This window comes from Bos javanicus, chromosome 2 (assembly GCF_032452875.1).
Source record: "Bos javanicus breed banteng chromosome 2, ARS-OSU_banteng_1.0, whole genome shotgun sequence".
In the NCBI taxonomy this organism is placed as follows: Eukaryota; Metazoa; Chordata; class Mammalia; order Artiodactyla; family Bovidae; genus Bos; species Bos javanicus.
The window spans coordinates 134,349,707-134,377,412 of NC_083869.1; the positions used below are offsets into that span (position 1 = coordinate 134,349,707).

The 27,706-nt window shown below is 55.2% G+C and overlaps 1 protein-coding gene and 1 long non-coding RNA gene across 2 annotated transcripts in view; one reads left to right on the forward strand and one right to left on the reverse strand.

The window, feature by feature from the left end:
• The window catches only part of IGSF21 (immunoglobin superfamily member 21), a 279,347-nt gene that overhangs the window by 68,279 nt on the left and 183,362 nt on the right, over nt 1–27,706 (reverse strand). Inside the window, exon 3 of the mRNA XM_061395245.1 lies at nt 21,866–21,987. Within this exon, the coding sequence (XP_061251229.1) occupies nt 21,866–21,987 (122 nt within the window). The remainder of the gene's footprint in view (nt 1–21,865; nt 21,988–27,706) is intronic.
• On the forward strand, nt 9,698–15,621 carry LOC133234550 (uncharacterized). The gene is made up of 3 exons (XR_009732171.1): nt 9,698–9,945; nt 11,036–11,094; nt 14,087–15,621. It is a non-coding gene; the product is annotated as an uncharacterized LOC133234550 (long non-coding RNA).

A 27,706-nucleotide genomic window follows, 5' to 3' on the forward strand; every position in this document is an offset into this window, starting at 1 on the left:
ACCAGCTTCTCCGCTTCTCGCCATGTGGCCTCAAGTCCTTAGCCGATCCAGGGCTCAGTTTTCTCACCTATAAAATGGGAGCAATAATAATGCCTACCTCGACTGCTCACCACTGTCTCCCCAGAGCCCAGCACCATGCCTGGCTTGCCACAGGCGTTTGACAAATATTGCTGGATGAATGTGGCAGAGACCAACATCCATATAAGGTGCCGAGCACACAGTCACCACTACCCTCCTCTCGTGCACACGGTGCCAGCTCTGACTCATTTAACCCGCACCAACACTCTGAGAGGTGGGCACTACTGTCATCATGAAGCAGGGCAAAGACTAGTAGAGTTTTGACAAGAGAACACACTGGTCACAGCAAAACCCTCTTCCAACAACACAAGAGAAGACTCTACACATGGACATCACCAGATGGTCAACACCAAAATCAGATTATATTCTTTGCAGCCAAAGATGGAGAAGCTCTATACAATCAGCAAAAACAAGACCAGGAGCTGACTATGGCTCAGACCATGAACTCCTTATTGCCAAATTCAGACTTAAATTGAAGAAAGTAGGGAAAACCACTAGACCATTCAGGTATGACCTAAATCAAATCCCTTATGATTATACAGTGGAAGTGAGAAATAGATTTAAGGGACTAGATCTGATAGAGTGCCTGATGAACTGAGGTTCGTGACATTGTACAGGAGACAGGGATCAAGACCATCCCCATGGAAAAGAAATGCAAAAAAGCAAAATGGCTGTCTGGGGAGGCCTTACAAATAGCTGTGAAAAGAAGAGAAGTGAAAAGCAAAGGAGCAAAGGAAAGATATAAGCATCTGAATGCAGAGTTCCAAAGAATAGCAAGAAGAGATAAGAAAGCCTTCCTCAGCGATCAGTGCAAAGAAATAGAGGAAAACAACAGAATGGGAAAGACTAGAGATCTCTATGTTCACTATGAACAAAGCTAGTGGAGGTGATAGAATTCCAGTTGAGCTATTTCAAATCCTGAAAGATGATGCTGTGAAAGTGCTGCACTCAATATGCCAGCAAATTTGGAAAACTCAGCAATGGCCAGAGGACTGGAAAAGGTCAGTTTTCATTCCAGTCCCAAAGAAAGGCAATGCCAAAGAATGCTCAAACTACCGCACAATTGCACTCATCTCACACGGTAGTAAAGTAATGCTCAAAATTCTCCAAGCCAGGCTTTAGCAATACGTGAACTGTGAAATTCCAGATGTTCAAGCTGGTTTTAGAAAAGGCAGAGGAACCAGAGATCAAATTGCCAACATCTGCTGGATCATGGAAAAAGCAAGAGAGTTCCAGAAAAACATCTATTTCTGCTTTATTGACTATGCCAAAGCCTTTAAATGTGTGGATCACAATAAACTGTGGAAAATTCTTCAAGAGTTGGGAATACCAGACCACCTGACCTGCCTCTTGAGAAACCTATATACAGGTCAGGAAGCAACAGTTAGAACTGGATATGGAACAACAGACTGGTTCCAAATAGGAAAAGGAGTACATCAAGGCTGTATATTGTCACCCTGCTTATTTAACTTCTAAACAGAGTACATCATGAGAAACGCTGGGCTGGATGAAGCACAAGCTGGAATCAAGATTGCCAGGAGAAATATCAATAACCTCAGATATGCAGATGACACCACTCTTATGTCAGAAAGTGAAGAGGAACCAAAAAGCCTCTTGATGAAAGTGAAAGTGGAGAGTGAAAAAGTTGGCTTAAAGCTCAACGTTCAGAAAACGAAGATCATGGCATCTGGTGCCATCACTTCATGGAAAATAGATGGGGAAACAGTGGAAACTGTCAGACTTTATTTTGGGGGGCTCCAAAATCACTGCAGATGGTGACTGCAGCCATGAAATTAAAAGACGCTTACTCCTTGGAAGAAAAGTTATGACCAACCTAGATAGCATATTGAAAAGCAGAGACATTACTTTTCCAACAAAGGTCCGTCTAGTCAAGGCTATGGTTTTTCCTGTGGTTATGTATGGATGTGAGAGTTGGACTGTGAATAAAGCTGAGCGCCGAAGAATTGATGCTTTTGAACTGTGGTGTTGGAGAAGACTCTTGAGAGTCCCTTGGACTGCAAGGAGATCCAACCAGTCCATTCTGAAGGAGGTCAGCCCTGGGTGTTCTTTGGAAGGGATGATGCTAAAGCTGAAACTCCAGTACTTTGGCCACCTCATGCGAAGAGTTGACTCATTGGAAAAGATTCTGATGCTGGGAGGGATTGGGGGCAAGAGGAGAAGGGGACGACAGAGGATGAGATGGCTGGATGGCATCACCGACTCGATGGACGTGAGTCTGAGTGAACTCCGGGAGTTGGTGATGGACAGCGAGGCCTGGCGTGCTGCGATTCATGGGGTCGCAAAGAGTTAGACACGACTGAGCGACTGAACTGAACTGAAGTGTCATCATCCCCATTTTGGAGATGGGGAAGCTGAGGGACAGAGAGGTAGTGACTTGTGGAGGGTCCCACCACCAGTAAGTGGCAGAACTGGAATCCAATGCCAGGAGCCCAGGTCCAGGGGGACCGTATCATGTCACCTCTGTCTTTAGCGTTCCTTATGTTGTAGCTTTATTATTCCTAACAAAGGTCCAGGTGATGTCTTGATTTCAGATGTCTAGCCTCTAGAATTATGTGGGAATTAACTTCTGCTTTTTTAAGACATGCAGTTAGTAGTATTTTGTTGCAGTAACTTGAATAAACCCATATGGGCAGCGTCAACCCAGCTGAACGTTTGCCTTCCTGAAGCGCCTCACAGGGGTACCCCCAAAAGAAATGAAGACTCAAGTTACAAGTGATTTCATGTCATTGTGAAAAATTTGAAAGAACTCCCCTCAATCCCCCTCTGCGGGAGAATGGATAGATGAACAAGCTGATCCGGGCAACGGAGCACTACGCAGCAACGAACAGTGACGGCTCGCTGCCTTGTGCCACCACAGAGACGAATCGCCCGGATGTGCCGAGAGGGAGACGCCAAATGCAGAAAGCATGATTCTATTTGTGTGCAGAGCAAAGACAAGAAAAACCAGTCTAAGTTGATTTAGAAGTCAGAATCATGTTTTCCTCTTGTGGAGAGAAACCTCAAGGGATGCTGGAAACGCTTTATATCCTGATCTGGGTGGTGGGTGGGCAGCAGGGTACATACCTGCGTAACAATCCCCTAAGCTAGAGATGAGATGAAGCCTTGCGACAAAGCCCTTTCCTGTGCGCGTGCTATGAAAGTGAAAGTGTTAGTCACTCAGTTGAGTCCGACTCTTTGTGACCCCATGGACTGCCGTGTCCATGGGAATCTCCAGGCAAGAGTACTAGAGTGGGTTGCCGTTCCCTTCTCCAGGGGATCTTCCCAGCCTAGGGATCGAACCCCAGTCTCCTGCATGTATGTTATACCCTGATGTAAAAGGCAAGTAAGTAGATGGCGACCCCTCACGGGGCAGAGCCTCAGAAGCCTCACAGAGGCACCTGGAGTTGGCTGTCTTGGTCTCCAAGAGGCTGGGAGTGTGGAGCAGCAAGTGTTGATGAGGTCTGAGCAGCAGAGGAGGGCCACGCAGCCGTGAGCAGGCTGGGGGCACACTGACTGGCATCTAAAGAGGCTTTACGACGAGTCCAGGAGACGCCCCCATCCCCGCCGTCCAGCAGCAGCTGGAGCAGCTGGTGGGGACTCACCTGCCCATCCCCACCCCCAGGTCTCCCAAGCTGACATCACAGCCTTGGCGAGCAGGGGAGAAACAGCGCGGGGAGAGCTAATGGCGCAGAGACACAGCCCAGGCCGTCTCTCCTCCCCTGCCAGCTCGCCCCGCTGGGCCCTGCCCTGATCTAGTCCCATCAACTCCATCCCTCCCGGGGCACCCTGGGATTTCCCTGTCAGACCTCAGCGCCTCCAAGCCCTCATGACTGGTGTTCTCTGCTGGTACATTGCGGAGGCAAAGAAGGCAGGCTTTCAGCAGCTGGTCAGAGGCAGGGTCGAGAGCGGCCTCCTGGGGTAAAACCAAGCACCGTGGAAGAGTACGGCCAGGGGCTCAGAGAGGCAGAGTGCTCTGCCCAAGGTCCCGCAGCTCTACGGAGCAGGCCTGGCCCCCGGCTCCAGACTCCCCAGACTCCGGCAACAAGCAAGTGAGTGAACTTCCAGGCCCTTCGTGACTGGAGGGGGTGAGGTCCAGTAAAGCACAGGTTCTCTGGCTGCAGACTGCTTGGTTCAAGTCTTGGCTCTGCCCCACACATAACCTGGGGTAAAGAATCGAATCACTTGGCCCCTCAGTTTTCCCATCTGTAAAATGGGACTGATAGCAGTTATCTCCTCCGTAGCTGTGAGTTTTCACTTGGCACATAGTAAGCCCCAGACAAACATTTGCCGTAATAATGAGCTGGTGTTATTACCATTGGCAGCCACAAAAATGAAAGGAAAAGGTCACATTTCTGCTTGGGATCCCTTTGAGGGCATCAGACACCCAGAGAGACCCCGTGTGGGCACCCCCTGCTCTTTCTCGGTGACTCTAGTGGGGAGAAGCAGCGGGTGGCAAAGCCCAGATCCTGCTGCGGCAGTGCGAGTGCGAGTGAGTTGTGAGCCAGTGTGAGCATGCACACGAGGCACCAGCGGGATCCCGAGAGGACAGCTCTGGGCAGCGTTCCCGAGCACGTGGGCCCGAGCTCTGGCCACTCCCAGCTGCCACTTAAAGTCCTGGATCTGTCCCTGCAGGAGGCACAGGTCCTGGGGTTGGGTTTGGACCCTGCTTGTCCAATAGACCTCTTAGGGTCCTCTGGGCCATCCCTCTGCCTTCCCACCACACTCACATCAAGCCAGGAAATGGGGGCCCATGCCCCTGGGGGAAGTGGGAAACAGGGAGTCGAGGGCAGAGGGCAGGGCTCCGGGTGGCCAGGTTGGTCTGGTCAGTGAGGATGGCAACAGGGTGGGCACACACTCGGGGGCCCTGAGTCCTGGCCTCTGACCCCACAGGGAAGGGCTCCCAAAGCGGGCACCACGGCCCCAGCCCCCAGCCCCAGGAGGCCCACAGATGCCCACACTGCAACCTGGGCATGTGGACACCCGGGCATGGAAAGGCCCCACCTGCATGCCCCAGACCCCACGGTCCATCCCAGAGCTCTGCACACTACACTGCAGCCCTCTCTCTTTTTAAAAAATAATATCATCTTTATTGATGCTGTTGCAATTGGTGCTGTTTTATTTATTTGTAAACTATTTTCTTGGCTGTGTAGCACATGGGATCTTAGTTTCCTGCCGAGGGATCAAACCCATGCCCCTTGAGTTGGAAGCAGGAACCACTAAACCACCAGAGAAGTCCCTGCAACCATCTCTTTGAGTGTCTTTCTGGGCCTCTGTTCCCACACCTGTAAAATGGGACATGAGGCTCAGTTTACCTCACAGGATGCTGTGGGGCTGGAAGGACACAGTGCACGAAAAAAGTTTAAAAAGTGAATGAAAGTCGCTCAGTCGTGTCCGACTCTTTGTGACCCTATGGACTGTACAGTCCATGGAATTCTCCAGGCCAGAATACTGGAGTAGGCAGCCTTTCCCTTCTCCAGGGGATCTTCCCAACCCAGGGATCAAACCCAGGTCTCCCGCATTGCAGGAGGATTCTTTACCAGCTGAGCCACAAGGAAAGCTCAAGAATACTTGAGTGGGTAACCTATCCCTTCTCCAGGGGATCTTCCCCACCCAGGAATTGAACCGGGGTCTCCCGCGTTGCAGGCAGATTCTTTGCCCTCTGAGCCACCAGGGAACCCCTTAAAGCACGTTGGTGCTCAGCAAATAGCCCTCCCTTTGGAAGAGGTGAGGGATTTTTTTCTGGGATCATGTCTTCCTGCTCTTCTTAAAGTGCGCCTAGCTCATCCGAGGGGCTCAGAAATGATGTAAGAGTTCCTACCAGCCCTCACCACAGCTCAGGGTAAGGGCTGGACTCATCAGTCTTCTCTTACCAATGAATAAGCTGAGGCTCCAAACCCCGCTCAGTGTCACCACGGAGTGCATCGGGCAGAGGTGAACCAGAGCGGCACATCCACCCACATCCCAATCAAGAGTGGGGCCCTGTACCCCGGTGCCCCGAGATTGCTGGAGCACTTACAGAGCTGAGAGTCTGTGTTCTGCCTCTGACCTCTCACATAGCTGGTAGGCTTAAATCCTGGCTCGGCCGCTTGCTGGCTGTGTGGCCTTGGGCGAATCACTTACTCTCTCTGCGTTCCATCTTTTCAGCCACCAGTGAGGGTGGTAAGAGCCCCGACACTGCGAGGCTTTAGGAGTCAGTGTGTGTAAAGCACTTCCAGCAGGGTATGGCGCAGACTACGAGCCTGATAAACCCTGGCGTTGGCATTTTTGTTAGTTCTCAGATCCCAGGGCTCTGTCTATAGCATCGCTCTCGTGGGGGAAGCAAAAATACAGGGAAGTTAAATTAAAGTGCTCGAAAGCCCCTGGCAGGGTAGCTGAGCAGGGGGCAGAGTTATGACCGGCTTTAGTCCCATGGCCCCCACAAAACACTCACGATGCCCAGGAACATTAACCTAGGAGGGGAAGAGAGAGGGAAAAAAAGACATGCCCGAACGAATGCCCTGTCAAGGAAGGAAATATGTAATCAATTAACTCAGCCTCCCCAAACCTCTCCAAATCATAATTAGGAGTGTCAGCTCACGAGGAAATTGCCATAGTGCGGACTAGCTGCACTCCCTGGAGAATCCAAACGGGAACACACAGAAGCCAGTGGGCTCTGGGCTGGTCCCCATGTCGTAACCTCTGGACATCCGTCTCCCGGGCCCTGGCCCAGGTCCATCGCCTATTCCCGTTAGTGTAGGGGACACGGAGTGGACAGCGGTACGGCCAGGAAGGGCGTCAGGGGAAAAAGGGGGATGGAGGCTCTGGGAAGCTGAGTGACTGGCCAAGCCACATCACAACTTCATTGCAGACTCAGGACTACACCCCTGGGCTCTGGCCTCGATGCTGGGCAGACGGATAGCAGTCAACGCTGTGAAAAGCAACCAGGAGCAAAGGGATAAGAGGGACTGGGTCAGGATGGGGGCTCCTTCCGCCGAGGATGGAAGGCATTGGAAGCCGGGAAGGACACTGGTCGTCAGAAGCCAGCCTCTCCATTGCAGATCGCTCATGGGCTGTGTGGTCCTCATCCAACTTCTCTGGGTGCCTCTCTGCTTCATGTAAAATGAGAAGAACGCCCTGCAGCCTTAGGTGGTATAGCTCCATCATCTCAGTCTTTGTCATTTGGTTTGGAGGCAACATTGTGGCTCGGCTGGTAAAGAATCTGCTTGCAATGCGGGAGACCTGGGTTCGATCCCTGGGTTGGGAAGATCCCCTGGAGAAGGGAATGGCCACCCACTCCAGTATTCTGGCCTGGAGAATTCCATGGACTGTATAGTTCATGGGGTTGCAAAGAGTCAGACACGACTGAGTGACTCTCACTTCAGTTTGGAGGTGATGGGTGCCAGTTCTGCACAAGAGGCGCACGGCCCACTGACGCTTTCTCCTTGGTTTCCACCGGTGGCAGGTTTCAGGTGACTCCTTCTCCTGGACTAAGACTAGCTTTGCAGCAAGCTAGTGATCCAGCTGGGAGTTACTCCTGCCCACACTCATTCATTCACGCATCCACTGACGAAATGCACACTCCTGTCTCCTGCCTTCTCCCAGCCAAGCTCTTCCAGGACCCTTAGGCTCAGCAAGGCTCCCCTCCACCATTCATTCCACCCAATCCTCACCTCCTGAAACAATTACCTTTTGAGGCCAGGAAGATTCTCCCAGAACCTGGGAACTTTATTAGACCACAGTAATATATTAAAGAGGAGCTTTGAATCACCCGGAGCAAATTCTAATGTGAAGACATACCACGGTGACAAATACTTTGTTCTAAACTGTTTACTAAATTAAGTCTTTCCTGGACATTTTTGGCCTTCAATTTTTTTAATACCAGCAATAAAGTAGTTGCGTAATTAGTAATAAAGCTGACATTCGGGTTATTGATTTTTTTTACTTAGAAGAGGATAATATGTGTGCGAGTGTCTGTGTGTGTGGGTACGTGTGTGTGCAGATAATTTCTAACAGCTCTGGTTCTCTGGCTGCAGATACAGTATTTGTCATCTCAGCCACTCTGTCCATGGGCTGTGGTTCGGGGGAAGTTGCCCTGAGCTCTGTGGCATGGAAATGACTCCCCTTTAGGCGTCAGAGGTTGAATTTCAGCTCTGCAGCTGACTTGCTGCGTGACCTCAGGGACTCCATCCACAGTCTCTGGCCTCTGTTTTCTCATCTGGAGCATGAGGAGGTCTGTTGGAAGTGATGCCTAGCTCCTGCAGATCTGTCCCGACCCTGGGAGGCCACAGCGACTTGGACTGGTGTCTGTGTTGGCGGCTCGCATGGTTACCTCTGCGGGCCAGACCCTCCCTCGTGTCCTCTGTTTTCAGTGACCTTCGTGCTCTGGTGTCTCACAGACACGTCTGCTGTGTGTGTGTCAGTCGCTCAGTCGTGTCTGACTCTTCACAACCCTAAGGACTGTAGCCCTCCAGGCTCCTCTGTCCATGGGATGCTCCAGGCAAAAATACTGGAGTGGGTTGCCATGCCCTCCTCCAGGGGATCTTCCCGACCCAGGGATCGAACCCAGGTCTCCTGCAGTGCAGGCAGATTCTTTACCATTTGAGCTACAGGGAAGTCGTAACAGACATGTCTAACCTGGTCCAATCAGAACCGAATTTTGCACCCAACACGCAGCCCTAGCTGGTCTGCCTGTCCTCACGCGGCAGGAAGGAGCCCCTGCACTGAAATGTGGGGTCTTGGCCCCAGACACCAGCGCCAGATCCTCTCTTGCGATGTCCCTCCACTTCCGGTCTGTCCGCAAGTCCTGCTCGCTCTTCGCCCGTTCCCCCCTCCCACCCCCACCCTAGCCAGCTCATCACCACCTGTCCTCCTGGGTCTCCCAGCCTCCGCTTTCACGACCTCACCAATAGCTAAGGTGGATCTTTCAAAAACACAGACATAGAGGCAAGATCAACCTCGAGGGCTCCTCATGGCCTCCAGAATACAATTCAAACTCTCATGACCCAGAATGTTCTACAGCAGCGGTTCTCGACCTGCCTGCCTGTGGGAATCACCTTAGGGGCTTTGAACAGCTGAGCCCCGGTCGTGTTCCACCCCACCACCTTCCCCTCCAAGCCCGGAGAGTTCTGGCTTGACCAGCCGGGCGTGGCCTGGGCATCAGGAGTGTGTCAAGTCCCCGGATGTTCCTGACGTGGACCGCGGATGCAGCACTGGCCTCGTCTGGGGGGTGATTGGAGCCACAGGCTCTGAGCCCTTCCCCCAGGCCCGCAGAAGGAGAATCTGCTTTGGAACAAGCGACTGCTGGGAAGGTCAGGTTCAAGAAGCTGCTCCTGAGATCTGGCCGCTGCTGACTCCTCCCGGTCTCCCACCTCCTCGTGGGGCTCATCAACCCCAGCCTCTCTGGGGTCGTTTCCGCTCTTCTTGTCACGTGGAGCTTGCTCCCAGCCCAGGCCCTTGTTTCCCCCTCTGCTGGAGTCCTCACTCCCTGGCCTTGGTGTGGCTGCTTCATCTTGCCATCCAGGCCTCCAAGAGCACCCCGTGCTTCCGGCAAAACCCCAGGAATGTCGGCTCCACGGGGACAAGGTTCTCACCGGCCGTGTTCACCCTGTCCCCCGAGGTCTTCAGTTAAGAAACAGTTTTTAGTGGTGAATGAACGCCTAGGGCGCGCCCTGACCGTGATGCGAGCAGCCCGTCCCCCGAGGTCTTCAGTTAAGAAACAGTTTTTAACGGCGAATGAACACTTAGGGCGCTCCCTGACCGTGATGCGAGCAGCCCGTCATCAGAACTGCATTTTGTCACTGCCCCCCCACCATGGGTGCCGCCTGACGCCGGGCTTGCAGTTCCTCGGGGTTGATTCTGGATGAAGACACTGTCTCTGAAAGGCCCCTGGTGAAAGGCAAATTGCCAAAGCCTGCCCCGTCCAGATTCTGGTGGCTCAGATGATAAAGAATCTGCCCACGATGCAGGAAACCTGGGTTGGGAAGACCCCCTGAGGAAGGGAATGGCTAGACTCTGGTGTTCTTGCCTGGAGAATCCCATGGACAGAGGAGCCTGGTGGGCTGCAGTCCATGGGGTCACAGTCAGACACGGCTGAGCGACTGACACTTCCACTTCCCCCACTCTCTTACGCTTCTGTCCCCCACCCCTCCCCTGACCCAGGTCCCATTGGCATAGGGGCTCAGGCCCATTGCCTGGGGAGTCCCCCAGAGGGGGAAAGTTCTGCAAGATAGGGAAGCTCTCCCGGCTCTTGGGATAGTCACTTCCCTTCTCCGGGCTGAGCTTGGTCCCCATAGAGAGGGTCTGAGATCTAAACTCCATAGGGTTCAAGATAATGATGGATGGGAAAGTTGTGCTGACCGTTTGAAATAATTCCATATTTAGAGAACCTGTCAGCTTCCCTGGTGGCTCAGACGGTAAAGCGTCCGCCTGCAATGCAGGAGACCTGGGTTTGATTCCTGGGTCTGGAAGGTCCCCTGGAGAAGGGCATGGCGGCCCACTCCAGTATTCTCGCCTGGAGAATCCCATGGACAGAGGAGCCTGGCGGGCTACAGTCCGTGGGGTAGCAGAGTTGAACGTGACTGAGCGACTTCACTTCACCTCACTTCATCAATTTAACAGATCTCTACTGAGACCTTGTGTTGGACACTGAGGTCTTAGAGGTGAAGAAAGGAAGTTCCTTGTCTTGAGGGAGAAGACCCATCCCCGCTGATTGGGGGTGGGGCGGGGGTGGGGGCAGCATAGGTGGGGCCCCTCCTTGCAATACCCGAGTGCACCACCGGGGGCAGCATAGGTAGGGCCCCCTCCTTGCAATACCCGAGTGCACCACCAGAGGGCAGCAGACAGCTCTGCAAGCGCCTCCCTCCCCAGCAGAGAACCTGGTGAGAACGGGTCCCAGGGGTGTCTAGTGGGCCGGGGACAAACAGAGCATGAGGGCATGTTGGTGCAGCACGCTGATCCGTGCCAACTGTGGGCTCAACAGAGCACGTCCGCCTCGGTCACTGCACCTAAGGTCTCCACTAATCCAAGATCCAATCCCCGGTAAGCACCCCTGATCCGCACCCCCAGGGTGGGTGGGGACCCACCCAGAGCCCTGGGACCCAGGGTCTGTGCTGCTGGGGAGATTCTGGGGCCCCAGAGGGGCTTCAAGCCAAGAGAGGCAAGAACGTGCCGGGAGAGGAGAGGGAAATGTATTGTGCCTGTGTGTGTGCCCCTGTACTCTGCGGCAGAGAACGGGAGCGCAGAGCCCCCGCGCGGGAGAGAGGAACGGGGAGCTGAAGTAAAGAAGAGGAGGTCATGCTAAGAAAGGGAAACCACGGAAGCAGAAAAAAAGACGGAAATTTAAGAAACGAGAAGATCAGCCTCTACTGGTGGGAAGTGAAAGGAGGTAGGACCTGTCCTTCGCAGCATCCTGAGCTCCACCATGTGCTAGCGATGCTGGCCCGCCCCGGCTGGGTAGGGAGGGGCAGGTTTGTGTGAGCGGATGATTGCGACCTGGCCTGAGGAGAGCTGAATGCCACGCACAGAATGTTCCTGGAGAACCGTCAGTAGCACTGATTCTGCGTGGGGGCAACAGGGCTGGGGAGGGCTGGGTTTGCACCCACTGCTGGGCTTCAAAAAGGTGAAGAAGGCCAGACGGCCGCTGGAGGAGAGGAGGGGAGACTCGTGTCAGCACCAGGAGCAGTGGCGGGGGCGGGGGGGGGGGGTAAGCAGGGCGGGGCGGGGGCGCTGTCACGCTCAGTGGGGATGTGGGCAGAGCCGCGGAAGCATGTTCGCCTAAATGGATTTCCCAGCAGCTCCACGGAACTGATGCCGCCGGCGGAGGCAGCCGAGGAGAACTGGGAGTCGCACTTCTGGGGCCAGGATCGGGCGTCAGTCGGTCTCCTTGGCCAGAGTGTCGAGGGGCCAGGAACTGCCAGGCAGCGTGTATTTTTAAGGTGATGACTAACCCTGGCAGCTTCCTACCTGGAGGCATCAAGCGGCTGGGACTGCAGATCCGCTGTGTGCCAGCATGCGTGTGTGACCTCATGTACGTGTCAGGATGAAGACACAGGTCACCCACTGTCACTAAGTCGCTTGAATCCCCAGCGCCTGCCAGGGGGCCTGGCACGGGCTGGTCACTCTTAACTGTTCACTGGATAAGCCTGCGCTTGATGGTCTAGAGGCCTACTGTGGCTCCAGGGCCCTTGTGAATGCCATAGCTTGGGTGGGAACTCAAGCTTCCCCATGCACAAGCTGTGTGACCTTGGACAAGTGACCGCCCCGCTCTGTTCTTTCGTGTCATCGTCTGTACAAACAGGATCCAGTGAGCCTGAGATCTGCACTCCATGAGATGGTTGCAGTGGTTAAACATGATGATGGATGGGAAAAAAGTTTTTGCTGATTGTCTAAAATGATCATTCCATATCTGGATGACCTGTCAGCCTATTGATTCAGGAAACATTTACTGAGGCCCTGGGCTCTCATCCCAGCCCCTGTGTCAGGCGCTGAGGATCTAGAGACAAAGAAGGGAGCGGCGAGCTCTAAGAGACGGGACCCGGGAGGGGTGGCTGAGAGCGGGCATCCCTGAAGAGCAGTTCCTGTGGGCCTGACACGGAGGGCGGGGCCAGTACTCTTCTCTGACGGATGCTCTGAGGGTGGGAGGTCTGGGATGGGGTCAAGTGAAAGCTCTGGCTCAGGAAACATGGGTTCCCTCCACGTTTGGGTAAATCTTGGGAAGCTATAGCAAGAATATCTTGTTCCGGGGCCCCACTCCCAATCAAGGCCCCACTGCCTGAGAAACTTCTGTCTTCAGTCTTTCGATGGACAACGCGTGGTATTTGGGGGTGAGGACCCCTGAGGCTCTGGGAATGGCTGGGGCCTGGGAGGACACCCTGGACTGGGAGGTCCCTGGCTGCTCCAGCTAGCTTGCATCTTTAATCCAAACAAGTCTTGCCCCTGGGGGCTTTAGGACATTGTCGCCCAAGGCTGCCGGCAGCAACTAGAATTATCTGCACCAGCTAATTCTAAAGCCGCTTCTTGTGGAATTCTTTGGCCCTGTCTGCACATCGGAGCAGATGGGAAGAGCTGTGTGCAGCAGAGCTTTCCAACCTCGCTGCCAACGTCTTTTACCTGGAAGACTTTTTAAAAGACTGCTTCCCCAGGCCTTGCTTCAGGCTGTTTGAATCAAATGCCATCTTGGTGGGGCCCAGGAATTGATATTTTTAAGCAACTCCCAAGGTGACCCTAATGCAGGTGGAGTGCTGATCGGCCCGTGGTGTAGATGCCGCCACCACCACCACCGAGGGTTTGTTGCGCTCAGGTGAGGTAACCGGCAGCCTCTCCTTGGGCCGCGGTGGGCTGAGAGGAGGGCACTCGGCTGAAAACTCCCTGGGAGGTGGGCTGCAGCCCCCACTCCTAAAATAATCCCTGGGTTTGATTTGGAGACCCGGCTGCTCCTTGGGGCTGGAGACCTGGGGTGTTCAATTCTGATGAGGCTCAGAGGCAGCCATTACGAAAAGAGTGTTGAAAGGGCTCAAGGTTCTCCTTGAAACATCACTCTGGCTCATTCGAATTCCTGGATGGGAGATTTCGGGGTGGGAGGGAGGCGTGGGTCTGCAGGTCAAGGACTGGATGTGACCTTGACGACTCTGAATGGGCAGGATCTGAGTTCATCCGCTCTCCCAGCGCACAGTAGGGCAGCCCGGCACATAACAGGGATCCAGCGTGTGCTTGCTGAGTGCTTGAATGAATGAAGAAATGAAGGACCATCTCCTGAACAAGCAGCACGTGTTCTGAATGTCCTCGAGACAAGAGATGTGTGGTCCCCGATAGAGGGAGGTGAGCTGCGGAATTCACTCTTGCAAATCACCAAGGGTCAAAGCACACTGTTCTTGGTACCAACAGCGGAGGAGGAGCTTGCCCGGTCTGGTAACAGCAGACACTACAGAAGGGACCCTGAACACTTCAAAGGGAAGCAAACCCTTCTCTTCTCTTTGGACCCAATAGTGACTGCGTCTATTTAAAAACCAGCTCTGTTTTTTCCTTTGAGCAGATTCCAGAGAGCTGAGACTTGGGAACCTCCGTCTGCCCATGCAGAGCAGCCTCACTAGACGTCAGCCCTCCCCTCCCTGCCTCCGGGCCTTTGCACACACCGTGGCCTCCACCTGCAGCATCCTGGGCTCCTTTCTCTAAAAAACCTACATACGCTTCAAGGGCCGCTTGAAACGCCACCTTCACCCAGTCTCCCCATCTCTGATTCATCACCACATTACATCTGCATCCTCCCCGTGACGGCCATCACCTGACCACCTGAATTGCTCGCTATTTATCTCCATGTTTTATCTCCTCTCTCCTTTCATCCCACAAATATTTATAGTTCCTCTCTAAATGCCAAGTAGGCTCTGGGGTCACTGAGATGAAAAGGAGGGAGCAGAGCCTTGAGGAGATTATGGGCTCGTGGGGGTGGGGGCGGGGGAGCAGGCTTTAAGCTCACGGAGGCGGAGGCTGCCTCGTGCCCGCTGCTGAGCACCGTGCCCCCGCGTCCGTGCCGGGAAGCCACAAATGCTCAATACGAGCTATCCAGGGGATACGTGAACACATGCCTCTCCGAGTAATAAAGGAAGTGGCATTTCTTCTCGCATCCTCAATCCTCCCGGCTCTTCTTGCATTTACCCGATGTCTCCCACGCCTCCCTCCCGATAAATATGAATTAGGAGGTGTAGCTGTGCTCTCACATTCAGCGCCAAGCCCCCTGGCTCTGCTCCACCTTCCCAGCTGTTCTCAACCTCCTGCGGCTTTGCGGGGCTGGGGGGCGGCTCTGGGACCGGCACACCGTAAAGTGTTCATGGAGAATGGACATCAGACCCCAGGGAGAAGGCTGACTCCCAGCCCCACCTCTGCCTCCTGGCCCCGGCCAGCCAGAGGCAGGGGTCCCGCTCCCTCTCCTAACTTAGCTCAGATTTGGAATTTCAGTCCTGAGACTTAAGAAGTGACTGCACTGTCTTCCTCTCCTGGGACCTCCAACTCACCCTCCGCCTGGCAACCAGGGTGAGCGTCACACGACACACACCACATGGGGTCCTAACCTCCCCTGGCTTCCAGGACGCAGAGAAGAAAGGCCGATGTGTCTCCGTGCTCCTGAACTCTGGCCACGCTGGTCCTCTGGCAGCTTGCCAAGCTCTTTCTCGCCTCAGGACCTTTGCACTTGCCATGGCTTTGACCTGAGATGCCCTCCCGACCTCCACCCCACCTGTCTGGCTCCCTTTTACCCTACAGATCCCAGCTCAGGTGTCGTCTCCCGTGAGAGACCCTGTATCACGCTCCCCCTCACGTATTCCCTGACTCTCATCCTCTCCATCACCTTCCCTTATTGCCTTCATGCAGTCATCACCAACTGTAGATAATTTTCCTTATTCTTTCAAACACATTTTTACCATCTGTCTCTTCTCACCCCCTGTATTGCAAGGCTCACCAGAGCAGATCTGATTATGTCTCGTTCACCATCTTATCCCCAGCACCATCCCTGACATGCAGCAATTGCTCGATTCCTTTGTGATAAATAAATGATGCCCATGTTGGGGAAAGGTGCGGAAGCCTGAATTCCATCTTCCTAAGTTTATTCCACAGCAGGGACAGCATCAGTGGAAGACATCCACCCTGCCTTCCACCACTAACTCATCCACTCCGCAATTATCTACAAATTGTTCAGGGGATGCTGGGCTGGGGGCTGGAGAGACAGCAGTGAAAACATCACCCCCAATCCCTGTCCTCATGGGACTTCCAGTCAAGTGCGGGAGGCACTTTGAATACCCAGTGTCAGGGCAGGGAGGTGGGGGGTGGGCTGAGGGTGGAAAGACACCGGGGAGATGCCCCAGCCTGAGCAGTCAGGAAGGGCTTCCTGGAGGAAGCAGCATTTCAGCTGAAACTGAAGGATGAGTAGGGCCTTGGCAAAGGGAGGTGGGCCAGGCATGGGAAGGGCACACTCTTGACCTCTTGAGTCTAGATTTCCCTCATGGACAAAAGAGGGCTGGTGAAGCCTGCTCAGTGTTCTTGGAGACACCCTGGGCTGATGGCATGGGACAGGGACCACAGAGGGCTTCGGGAAATGGAGGGGGCGCCCTGTGGAGGGGGGAGCAGGGGCAGGGAAGGCTTGCTGTGCTTCACCGGGACCTCCAAGGAGGTCACAACTGCCATCTGGGGATGGCCACGCACTGCAGGGATTAACGTGCTTTGCCCACACAATCTCCCCATCGGTAGGGGAAGCCACCCATCTGTCCGCCTGTGCCCGGCTGATGGAACAGGTGAACGGGGCCTGAGGCTGGGCCTGGGAGGACGGGTGGGGAGGATGGATGGACGTGCAGGAGGCCAGCAGGTGGGACTGTCGCCGACATCCTCTGTCCCCACTTAGTGGCCCCTGAGAGGCAGAACTGGAATCAAGGAATTGATTGGGAGCCGGTGGCTTACTTGGGAGGCTGGACCTAGAGTGGGGATGGAGGGGGAAGGGAGGTGACACGGATGCCTCTTGGAGCTTATTCCAGGGGGAAGCTGAGCCTTGGTCCAGCTGGGGAATGCATGGACAGTGGGGAAGATGCGTCGGAATAGCTGCACCTGAGGTGCAAGAGTGTGGTGCTGCTTCCAACACCGCCCGCCAGTCATTGGCCAGGCTGTCCCCAGACGCCCCGGCACTTGGGCTCCAATGTCTGCACACCCGTCTCGTCCCACCGCCGACGTCTCCTGCCCAGCCCACAGGTCTCAGCCCAGGGCGCCCATCCTGGGAGGCTCTGCCTGGGACCCCACCACCTTACTCCTCCTGACCCTGCAAGCGGCTCCCCCATCACAGAATTGTCACTGGACTCATGACTTTGTAGAGCTTGTCACGATACGTTTATAGTCGTCTTGCTTCTTTTGTTTCCGCTCGGTCTTCCCCATGAGTGTAAAGGCCAGTCTTTCTCGTTCCTCGCTGGATCCCCAGCACCTTGCATCACGCCATCTCTTAGAAGTGCTCAATTAAATATCCCTTGGACTTCCCTGGTGGCTCAGATGGTTAAGTGTCTGCCTACAATGCGGGAGACCCAGGTTCAATCCCTGCATTGGGAAGATCTCCTGGAGAAGGAAATGGTAACCCACTCCAGTATTCCTGCCTGGAGAATCCCATGGATGGAGGAGGCTGATAGGCTACAGTCCATGGGGTCACAAAGAGTCGGACACGACTGAGTGACTTCACTTTCTTTCTTTTTTTTCTTTGAAGGGGTAAATTGCTGTCATTTCCAAGCTGGAAGTTCTGGGCTCTGAGGCTCTGAACTAGAAAGGCATGTGATACATGGAATCTTACGGTGGGGGGGTGGTCCTGGGAAAGGTGGTGACCTGCCCAAAAGATCATGAACTGGGGTCCTATACCTGCACCCCCACCTGGGACAGAAGCCCTGGCACCCCACCCAACGCCCACCCCTCGGGGCCCCCCACCGGTGGCAAGAGAAGCTCTGGGAGTCCCTAGGGCTCCCTTGGCCGCCCAGGAACTGCTCTCTGCCAACTCTGGTTCATCTTCTCAGCCTCCTCTGACCCCGCTCTCCCTGCTGGAGAGGAAGCGGCCCAGACAGCTGTGCAGCTGGGACTCTCTCTAGATGAGATGCATTAATTTGCAAATATCTTCATTTATATGTGAATGCGGAGCCCCTGCCCCTCGCCAGCCTGAATGAGCCCTGCAGGTTGAGGAGCAGGTTCCCAGCACAGCTGCTCTGTGGCCTCGAGGCCACAATCAGATCAGACCCGAGAGGGTCTGCCCCTTCCTTCCCGTCCCTGTGGCCCCCTGCTCTGCTGCTCTCGGCCTGGGAGACCCCCCTGGTGCCTGAGGTCCTGGGAGAAGCCTGGGGAAGAAGTGAGCTCCGGCCACGACTGCGCTGTGTCTGTGACCCTGGACAAGTCTCCTCCCCTCCGGGCCTCTGTTTCCTCATTTGTAAAACAGGGAAAGCTGCACGGTGGAGGGCTAGGATGACACGGGTTGGGGTCTGAGCAAGTTGATGTTGTTCCAGTGGGGGACCCTTGGGTGAGTCCTGAACTGAATTTCAACCTCATCTGTAAACTCAGGACCATAGAAAATAATAATGAGAACAATACCTGCTGTGGTCAAGGTGTCGTTAGTGATGATTAAGGGAAAGAGTGTGCATAAGGAGCTTTATGAGATTAAGAAAAAGGTGGCAGCTTTTTTTTTTTTTTAATGGTGAGGCAGAGGCTTTTTTCTAGGCACTAACAGCAGACATGCACGGCTCTGGGGCTGGGGCTGCACTTACAGGGATTACTAACTCGTGAGAGCCTCGCGGGGCTGCTGGGAGCTTCTTCCTGTTGTCCCCTTTCAGAGATCAGGAAACTTGGGCACAGAGTTACCACCCCGAGAGATTACACTTCAGCAAGGGCTGGAGGAGACGGGTTTAGAACTCAGGCCATCAGACTTGAGTCTCACCAAAACCCCACGATGACTGTTTAAGGCAATGTCAGTGCCAACTTGGCGCTTGCCAAGGGCACTTGGCATCTGCCACTGTGGGGACGGAATCCTGTGCAGCTGCAGCTGTTGACCTTCGACACGCCTTCAGGGAAGTTCAGGGTGAACAGCAGGAATGAGACACTTTGTGCTCCAGAGGGCACAGTGGTAAAGAACCCACCTGCCACAGCAGGAGACGCAGAGGTGTGCGTTCCATCCCTGCATTGGAAAGATCCGCTGGAGGAGGAAGTGGCGACCCACTCTAGCATTCTTGCCTGGAGAATCCCCGTGGACGGAGGAGCCTGGTGGGATACAGTCCACGGGGTTGCAAGGAGTCGGATGCAACTGAGCACTTGCACGTTCGTGCACGTTCACACACACACAGCACACATGTGTTCCAGGATGTGCAACAGATCTTTAAATAGTTAGATATTTTCAGGAACTGATTTCATGAGTCCAATCCTTGCACCTCCTCATATCTGGAAAAGCACTAAATCCCTTCACGGTGACGTCAGCCCCTCGTGACGAGCAGAAAACCTTCGATGAGATAAGTGCTTGATTGCACGAACACCGCCTCCACCAGAGTCACCTCCCCCTCCTCTCTGGCGCAGTCTCCCAGAGCTGCAGCCCTCATGGTGCCCCGAGTAAGACTTAACTTGCAGCTCGCACACTGCGCGTGCTTTTTAAGTCAACACCAACCATATTAAGCCCTTTTAACAGGTGAGGACACCAAGGCCGAGAGAGGTCAAGGTCCTTGTGGTCAAAGGTAACTCAGCAGGGAGTAGCTGAGCTGGGGTTTGAACCAGGCCTTTGGACGCCAGGGCTGCAATCTGGATGCGTGAGATGGAGGGCATCCGGGATGTTCGGACAGTCCCTGAGTTTCCTTCCTGGCTCAGAAACCAGAGGCAGGGAGTTACTCTGGAACCCACACTTCCAGGAGCAGGTGTGTGTGTGTATGTGTGTGTGTGTGTGTATGTGTGTGCTCAGTTGTGTCCAGCTCTGTGACCCCGTGGAGGGTAGCCCGCCAGGTTCCTCTGTCTATGGAATTTCCCAGATAAGAATACTGGAGTGGGTTGCCATTTCCTCCTCCAGAGGATCTTCCTAACCCAGGGATCAAACAGGTGTCTCCAGCACCGGCTTCATTGGCAGGCGGGCTCTTGCTGCTGAGCCACGAGGGAAGTCAGGAGTGGGTGGGGGCTGACAGTGACGGGATGCAGGGGCTGTTGTTTTCAGAGGCCGTGGGCACCAGGCGGGGTGGGGCGGGTGGGGACGCTTTCTGGGAAGCCTGGGGTGATCCAGACGTTCACTGGTGCGATCACTTGTGCCGCCCAGAATGTTTTCTTCTCCAAAATGAGTTTTCACCTTTTTCTTTGCGTTCTGATGGTAACCTGCTTGTCTTGCGTTTATGTGTGCCAAGTTGCTTCAGTCGTGTCCGACTCTTTACAACCCCATGGACTGTACCCCACTGGGCTCCTCTGTCCAAGGAATTCTCCAGGAAAGAATACTGGAGAGTGTTGCCATGCTTTAGGATCCCTTCCCAATCCAGGGATTGAGCCCATGTCTCTTACATCTCCTGCATCGACAGGTGGGTTCTTTACCACGAGCGCCACCTGGGAAGCCCAGCCTGCTTGTCTTGGGTGTGCTCAGAGATAACCCAAATTCTTTTTGGAGGTGGGTGCAGGAGAAATCATAAATAGATAGATGAAGGCATCTGTGTGGCGGCTTGTACATCTTTCTGGAGTCCACATTCTCACCAGATTCACCCAATAAATGCTCAGTCTGAGCTCCTGACACAAATCCCAAAGGAAGCACCCAGAAGGGTCCTCCAGGGGAGCACACCCACCTTCGGCTCTTACCTAAGCGGGCATGGAAGGCCCACAGGCCAGATTCTCTCTGCAGACTGGCTCTGCCCTTGGCAATCTTCTTGTCCCATTTTCTAATTTTACCCGTGGGGAAACTGAGGCCCAAAGGGCCAAGGAGGGCACTAGGGTTGTCCGCTCAATTTGCAAATTTTATTGTGCACCTGCTGTGTGTGGAGCCTCGTGTTGAGAGCTGAGGATACAAGGTGGTGGGGAGACCGCTTTTTCCTTCTGAAAAACCTGGGTAAGGAGAGTGGGGCCTTATCCTCCTGGTGGGTCAGGAATAAGACACTAAGCAGGGATGTGGTAGGTTCCGCACGAAGCATAGAGCAAGTCAGCTTGCAGCATGCGAGTCCGCAGGCAGCGTCTCCTGCCAGGCCTGACAGGGCAGGCTGTCCTCTAGCTTGGGAGCAGACTGCCACTTCCTGCCTGGCCACCAGGCAGAGCCGACTCAACGGACATGACTCTGAGTGAGCCCTGGGAGACAGCGAAGGACAGGGAAGCCTGGCGTGCTGCCGTCCATGGGGTTGCCAAGAGTTGGACACAACTTAAGTGACCGAACAGCAACCAGGCAAAGCATTTGGCTATGCAGTGTAAGAAAGCACGCACACTTGTGTGTGTAAAACTGTGCACGCCCAGTGCCGAAGCGTCTCTTCACTAACGCAGTGAGACCCCCTCTGGCGGTGGGGGGTGTACTGGAGGAGCCGCGGCCGTTGACTTTGGGGAAGGTCAGCTCTGCTGGGGTGAGGGACTGTCTAAAGGAGGTGTCACACCCGAGGACCTGCTCGCTTGGGTTCTGAAGGCGGACAAGGAGTTTACCAGGTGATCAAAGGGAGTGGGACCCAGCAAATATAAAGTATCAGAGCGCCAAAATAGGAATGGGGCTTTTTAGGGAGAGATGGGAACGCGGCAGGGCCTGGACTGGGATCCGCTACCTTAGAGTCTTCTAGCAAAGGGGGCAGGTGCAGAAATACCAAGTATCTCCACCCACAAGGACTCTTCCTTCCCCATCCTGGTGCTGCTTTGGACCTCGGGTCTGGTTGTTCAGGGTCTGTTTCCCTCCCAAGTTTGAAGCCCGTGGGAAACCACAGAACGTGCTCCATGGGCGTCTGAACCCGGCGCAGCCGGTTCACCTCCTGTCTCTGGCATTCCTGGCTGTGTGGCCTTTGGCTATTTGCTCACCCTCTCTGGACCTCAGGGTCTTCACCTGGAAACGGGGTTTGGAAAACCCCACCTTGCGGGACTGTTGGAGGAGTGCCCGGGAGGCCAACGTGCAGGGTCCACTCCCTGCGGCCGAGCGGCCCCCTGACCCCTGCCCTTCACCCTCGTCCAGGGGATGACCCCTCGGGAAGGGGCCCCTCTCCTGCAGCGAGCCCCAGCTCTGCCTTCCAAGCCCATGGAGGGTCCTCCCGAGACACCGCTCCCGAGCCCGCGGGCGCTGCGGGTGGGCGTGAGAAGGCTGGAGAGGCGGCCCCCCGCCCCGCGGCCGCGGCCTCACCTGACCGTGGACTGGTACACCAAGTCCTCGCGCCGGCGGTAGCTCTCCATGTGGGAGAAGTTGGTGGAGAACATGGCGTCGAAGGTGAAGATCTTCTGCTTGATGGTGCCGCCGTCCGTCACCTGCAACGCAGCACAGAGGAGCCGGGGTGAGCGCTCAGCCAGCACCGCCTTTCCTGAGGCGGAGGCTGGGCTCCCGAGACGCTGCGGAGAGGCAGGCAGCCCCGGAGGACTCTCTGGGGGAGGTGTCGTGAGCGTCGCTCTTACCCTCCCGGGTCTTCCGTCCCCACTTGACGATGTACAGGCTGAGGCTCTGAACTCAAGGCCCTCCCTGAGGCCCGACAGTTCAGCAGGAGCAGGGCCACCCTTCTCTCGGGCTCGTCCCAGGGCACCAGGTGAGGCCACTTCGGTGATCCCACCGATTGGCCTTGCCAAGATGATGACCAAAGCTTGGGGCGCTGCCCCGCCTGGGGCAGAGACCGTAAATGTGTTTGGCCCAAAGCCATCCTTGCCCAAAGAGAGAGGAAAAGGTGGAACAGGCTGAACAGGAAGAGAGGAGAGGAACTGGGATCGGGGAGCAGTCCCCCTGGGCTGAGATCTCGTATGATTTCAAAATGCTAAGCGGCAACAATTTCTGATAAATTCTACAAGAGGGAGGGCCAGAATAGCAAGGGAGTCCACAGGCGGGGCAGCACCCAGCCTGCAGACAGAGTAACCCTGGAGGGCTTCCTGAAGGAAGCAAAGTCTCAGTTGTCTTCTGAAGCAAGAGTAGGAGTCAGCCTGGTACCCGCAGGGAGGGCTCTCGAGCCAGAAAGGGCAGCAGCAGCAAAGGCCCTGGGGTGGGAAAGAACTTCGCGTGCTCAGTGAAAGGAGCCTATTCAGAGTACCTGGGGCAGAGAGTAAGTGAAGTCAGTGAAATGAGGACTTCGTTAGGGAGGGCCTGGTAGGCAAAAGAACTCAGCTCTCCTGAGGGCCGAGGAGGCACAGAGCTTCAGGTTCTGTTTACAAGCTCCTTCTGATTGAAGGAACTTGTCTGGAGACCAAGGAACCCGGGGGAGCCTGGGAGGAGCCCAGTTGACTGACACGGGGGATGCAGAGAAGACGACATGGTGGGGGGCTTGCCTGCCTCCGGCTGCCCTCGGCACAGGCGAGGAGGGAGGGCACGAGGTCCCCATTTCACACAGGGACACGGAGGCCGCAGAAGGCAGGGGCTCCCGGGAGGTGGCAATAAAGCTCCCGCTGGAAGACAGAGGCTGCTCGGTGCCCAGCTGCTCACAGCTGATTAAAAGCCGGACCCCAGCGTGCCCTGATCCCACCGCCCGCCTGCCCGCACCCCCAGGGCCGGGCTGCTCCCCGCTAATGAAAGTGTTACTCCACAAAGCAGCAAGGTACGTGTTGTCACTGTTTCAATTATTTATCTGTTTACCCGGCTGCAGTTTTCCGCTTGTCTCAGCAACTCTATTATAGGCCGGGAGCTTGCAGCCTCTCACCACTCAGCTGGGCTCCGTGCTAACAGCCTGCGACGGGGAGGCCTCATGCCTGGTCCTGGAGAAGTGGAATTAACTCCCTGTGGCTCTGTGTGCTGGAGGCAGGAGAGGGGGCTGGGAGGGTGGCGGCCAGGGATGGGGTTTCTCCAAGGGGCTTCAGGGATGCGGGAGATGCTGAAAGCTGCCTGCCCAGCCTAGCCAAGGCAGCACTGGGTCCTCCGCCTCCCTGGGAGGACCGGCCTCGGCACAGCTGGGCCACCCTGGGCACGTCTGGATCCCAGCTGACTTGGACCACATCTGTCTGGCCAAGGTGGTTTTGCTGCTGGTTTGGGGGCTTCCCTTTGGCTCAGACAGTAAAGAATCTGCCTGTAATGCAGGAGACCTGGTTCGATCCCTGAGTGGGGAAGATCCCCTGGGGGAGGGCGTGGCAACCCACTCCAGTGTTCTTGCCTGGAGAACCACCATGGACAGAGGAGCCTGGTGGGCTACAGCCCATGGGGTTGCAAAGAATCAGACATGACTGAGCAGCTAACACTTCAGAGAACAGAGATTCAGTTCAATCCAGCCAGCATTTATCAAGTGCCAGCTGTGTACCAGGCACAGGCAATGCCAGTATGGATCACCCTCCTGAAACTGCAAGTTTGTGAGAGTAGGAGTCCTTTTGCAGTGCTGGGGTCTCCAGGGAGCCCTGGCTGGCAGGGTTCAGAGTGACGGCAACACCTTCGCAAGCTCCGGGACCCCGAGAGGGGTCAGCAGTGACTTGCCACTCCAAGGCTTCTCCGAGCTCACACCTCTGTGTCTCCTGCAGACTCATCCGCAGCGCATACACTTCACTTGCTTCCTCCCCGGGGGCTTCACGCTTTTTTGACGGCGCTTGCGGTGCAGGGCTTCCCCGGTGGCGCTAGTGGTAAAGACCCCGCCCGCCGATGCAGGAGACATAGAGACGCAGGTTCGGTCCCTGGGTCGGGAAGATCCCCTGGAGGAGGGCACGGCAACCCACTCCAGTCTTCCTGCCTGGAGAATCCCATGGACAGAGGAGCCTGGCGGGCTGCGGCGCATGGGGTCTCGAGGAGTCAGACAGGGCTGAGCGACTGGCAGGCAGCACGCAGGGCCATCAGGAGCCAGGCTGTCCCATCCCTGGTCTCTCCCCTCGCCTCTCACCAGCTTCCCAAATGGGGAATCAAGACGGCGGAGGGAGAGGAGCAAAGTGCCTTTAAACCAGAGCCCTGAACTGGGAGACGATTTTACTGCCTCCTCGCGGGGACATCTGGCGATGTCAGGAGCCAGGCTTGGTTGTCACAACTCAGGGGCAGGGAAGCTGTAACCCTCCTACAAGGCACAGGACAACCTCCCCCCGCCACCCACAAAGAATTATCTGATCCAAGGTTGGGAAATCTGCTTGAAGTCCCTCCCTTTTCATATAGCAGAATGGACCATAACCTCCCCATTTTGCAGATGAGGAAACTGAGGCTTGGAGAGGCAAGGTGATGCAGCCGAGGTCCCACACCGAGCTCTTGGCGGAGTGCTGGCTCCCAGATCAGGGTTCACACGCCACCCGCTAGGCTGCCAAGGGCTGTGAATGAACTAAACGCCTCCCTGCCCTTCTCTTTACCCTCAGCGGCTGCCTCGTTAGGAGGGAAAATGCCAGAAGCCAGCGGAGGTGTGAGGAACTTTCTGCTACAGCCGTGAGAGTGGAAGGCATCCTGCCCATTTGACTTGCAGCCTCACCTCCCTTCAGGTGCTGCTTTTTTTATCTCCTCCTAAAATGTGGCAGCCCTGTCGTCCCAATCTCAAATTTCACTCCATTTTTTTTTTATTATACAAAGGAGGGTAAAAAAAATCTGTCAGTAAAACTGTCTCCTCAAATTTATTCTCCGGGACTGAGGTTTTTATTGCTGGGAAAATACACCCACACCCCACATACACTCACATGTACCCACACACCCCAGATAAAACACCGAAGAATTATTTGAGTCGTAAATCGCTGTTTCAGGCTGTGGGACGGGGAGTTTCAAGGACGCACCTAGCTTTCTTTTCCTTCTATTTACATCTTTTTCTCTGGGGCTGTGTCTGGCCGCTGTGGTTGCACTGGCAGCCTGAGACAAGCACTCACTCCTTCTACCCAAGGGATCTGCTGTCCCAGCTCCCTGCCACCGCCTCTTCCTCAGCCTCAGGGAGGGTAAAGGAAAGTAACGGACTCGAAATTCACTCTCAGACTCTGTGTATCATGGGAGATAGCACAGCCCACGGCCAAGTGAGAGGCCAGAGCCAGGGAGACCACGGCTGTAGCAACAAGCATTAGACAAGTGTCATCTGAGGCCCACGGAGGAGCTGAGGCTTCCTTTGGAGGAAGGGGCAATCGCAGGAGTCTTCCTGGAGGAGGTGGGCCCTCTTCTGGGAGCACCTAGTCTCAGGCTGCTTGTCCCTCCTATGGGAGGCTTGAGCAAGAAGCTAGACTGACTTCCTCCACACCAGTCAAATCCTTGGTTTTCGGTTACTACTTGGTACTTTTGATCAAGCTATAGCACCTAAGTCTCAGTTCCCGCATCTGTAAAATGGGGATAACCCGACTTATCTTCTTGGAAAGATTAAACGAGACAAGGCTGGGACAGATCGCCTGGTGTGTGGTCAGTGGAGATACCAACTGTTATGAACACTAACACTTTTCTTAGTCACCGCTTTTTCTGTGTCCCTTTTCCCTCTTCAGGGCTAAAGAGCAGAACATCGCTTGCTGAAAAGCCAGAGGATGCAGAAAATCAGTCAATGAAAGAAAGGGTCCAGCCCTGGGGAGGGGGACAGGTGGAAGGAGCCGGAAGCCAACGTGGGCACCGAGGATGGAAAGCAGGGGTCCATGCTTGCAGGGAGAGAGCACAGAGGCCCGGAAACTTGCTGAACTTGTATGATTGCATCAGCCCAGAGAGAGAGCTTGAGGAGGCTCCGAGCAAGGACCGGGGTGGCAGGCTGGTCGCAGAGACTCCAAGACAGTCTCCCAGAGCCCAGGGCAGGTGGGGCCAGGAAGTCAGGACAGAGGATGGCAAGGCTGGCAGGGGCAGACAAGGTGCTGTTGGAGAGTTGAAGACGTGTGGGGTTTCCTTCCTCCAGAGGGAGACGGGCTTGTGTGTTCAGCCATTCATTCAACAGATTTTCACTGAGTCAATAAACAGGCTTTGAATGTGAGCTACTTCTAGAACATATACTCTGTGAGGGCACGGTCTCTATCTACCCTGTTCACGCTCTGCCCCCCAGAGCTGGGCACATGGTACTTAGTAAGTATTTGCTACACGAATGAGCTGATGCTGGGAAAGATTGAAGGCGGAAAGAAAAGGGGACGACAGAGGGTGAGATGATTGGATCGCGTCACCGACTCAATGGACATGAGTTTGAGCAGCCTCCGGGAGTTGGTGATGGACTGGGAGGCCTGGCGTGCTGCAGTCCATGGGGTCGCAGAGAGTCAGACACGACTGAGCAACTGAACCGAGTTGAATCCGCACCACGTGCCAGGCCCTGGGGACCCCACGAGGAACCGAGAAGCCACCCCTGCTGCTTGACAGCACAGACTGGCCTCAGGACAGCCTGCTGCGGCCACGCCTGGGTCGGATGGGGCTTCCTGGTAGGACCAGGCCCCACGGGGAAGGTGGCGGGACCATCCGTGTGGTGATGCCCCAGAGAGAACCCGCGTGCCCCTGACGCGCTGTCTCTCGGGGGCCATCCTGAGACAGGCTGGGACCCGGGATCCTTTGCTGCCATGCTTCCACCTGGACAAACTTCTCAAAAATACTAAGAAAGTCTGTGGGACTAGACATGACTGCGTGGATGCTGCAGCGGGAGCAAATTCTGGACCAAATGATACAAAAGACCAAAAAAACCCCCCAAACCAACTGCCACTTCTAAAGAACTGGGAGCAAAGATCAGGTGCCGGGAGCGAGGGCAGGGAACTCCCCATGCCCCCGTGCACTCAAGCCACAGGGGGGGCACCTAAGCCAGCCCTCTGGACACACCCCTGCCCTCAGCCCACCTGAGGGATCCGTTCTTGCCAGCACCCCCTCCCCCTGTGACTTGCTCTCTCTCCCTCCCGATGCAGCAGGGGCCCAGGGGAGCCTTGCCTGAGTCTCTTGTCTGTCCTGTAGTCAATTTCTATTGATCTGGAAAGACCAAGAACCCCGGCTAGTATTGGTTCCCTGAATGATCAGCTACAGCGAACGGAGACCTGGGTTCTAAATCGCTCTGCATCTCTCCTTTCCAGGCCTCAGTTTCCCGAAATGCTCAGTGAAGAGACGTGGGGCAGGGTGAGCTCTGAGGGCCGTTTCTACTCTGAATGCCCAGATGCTCTGATTCTGGAACAGCTGGCCCCGGAG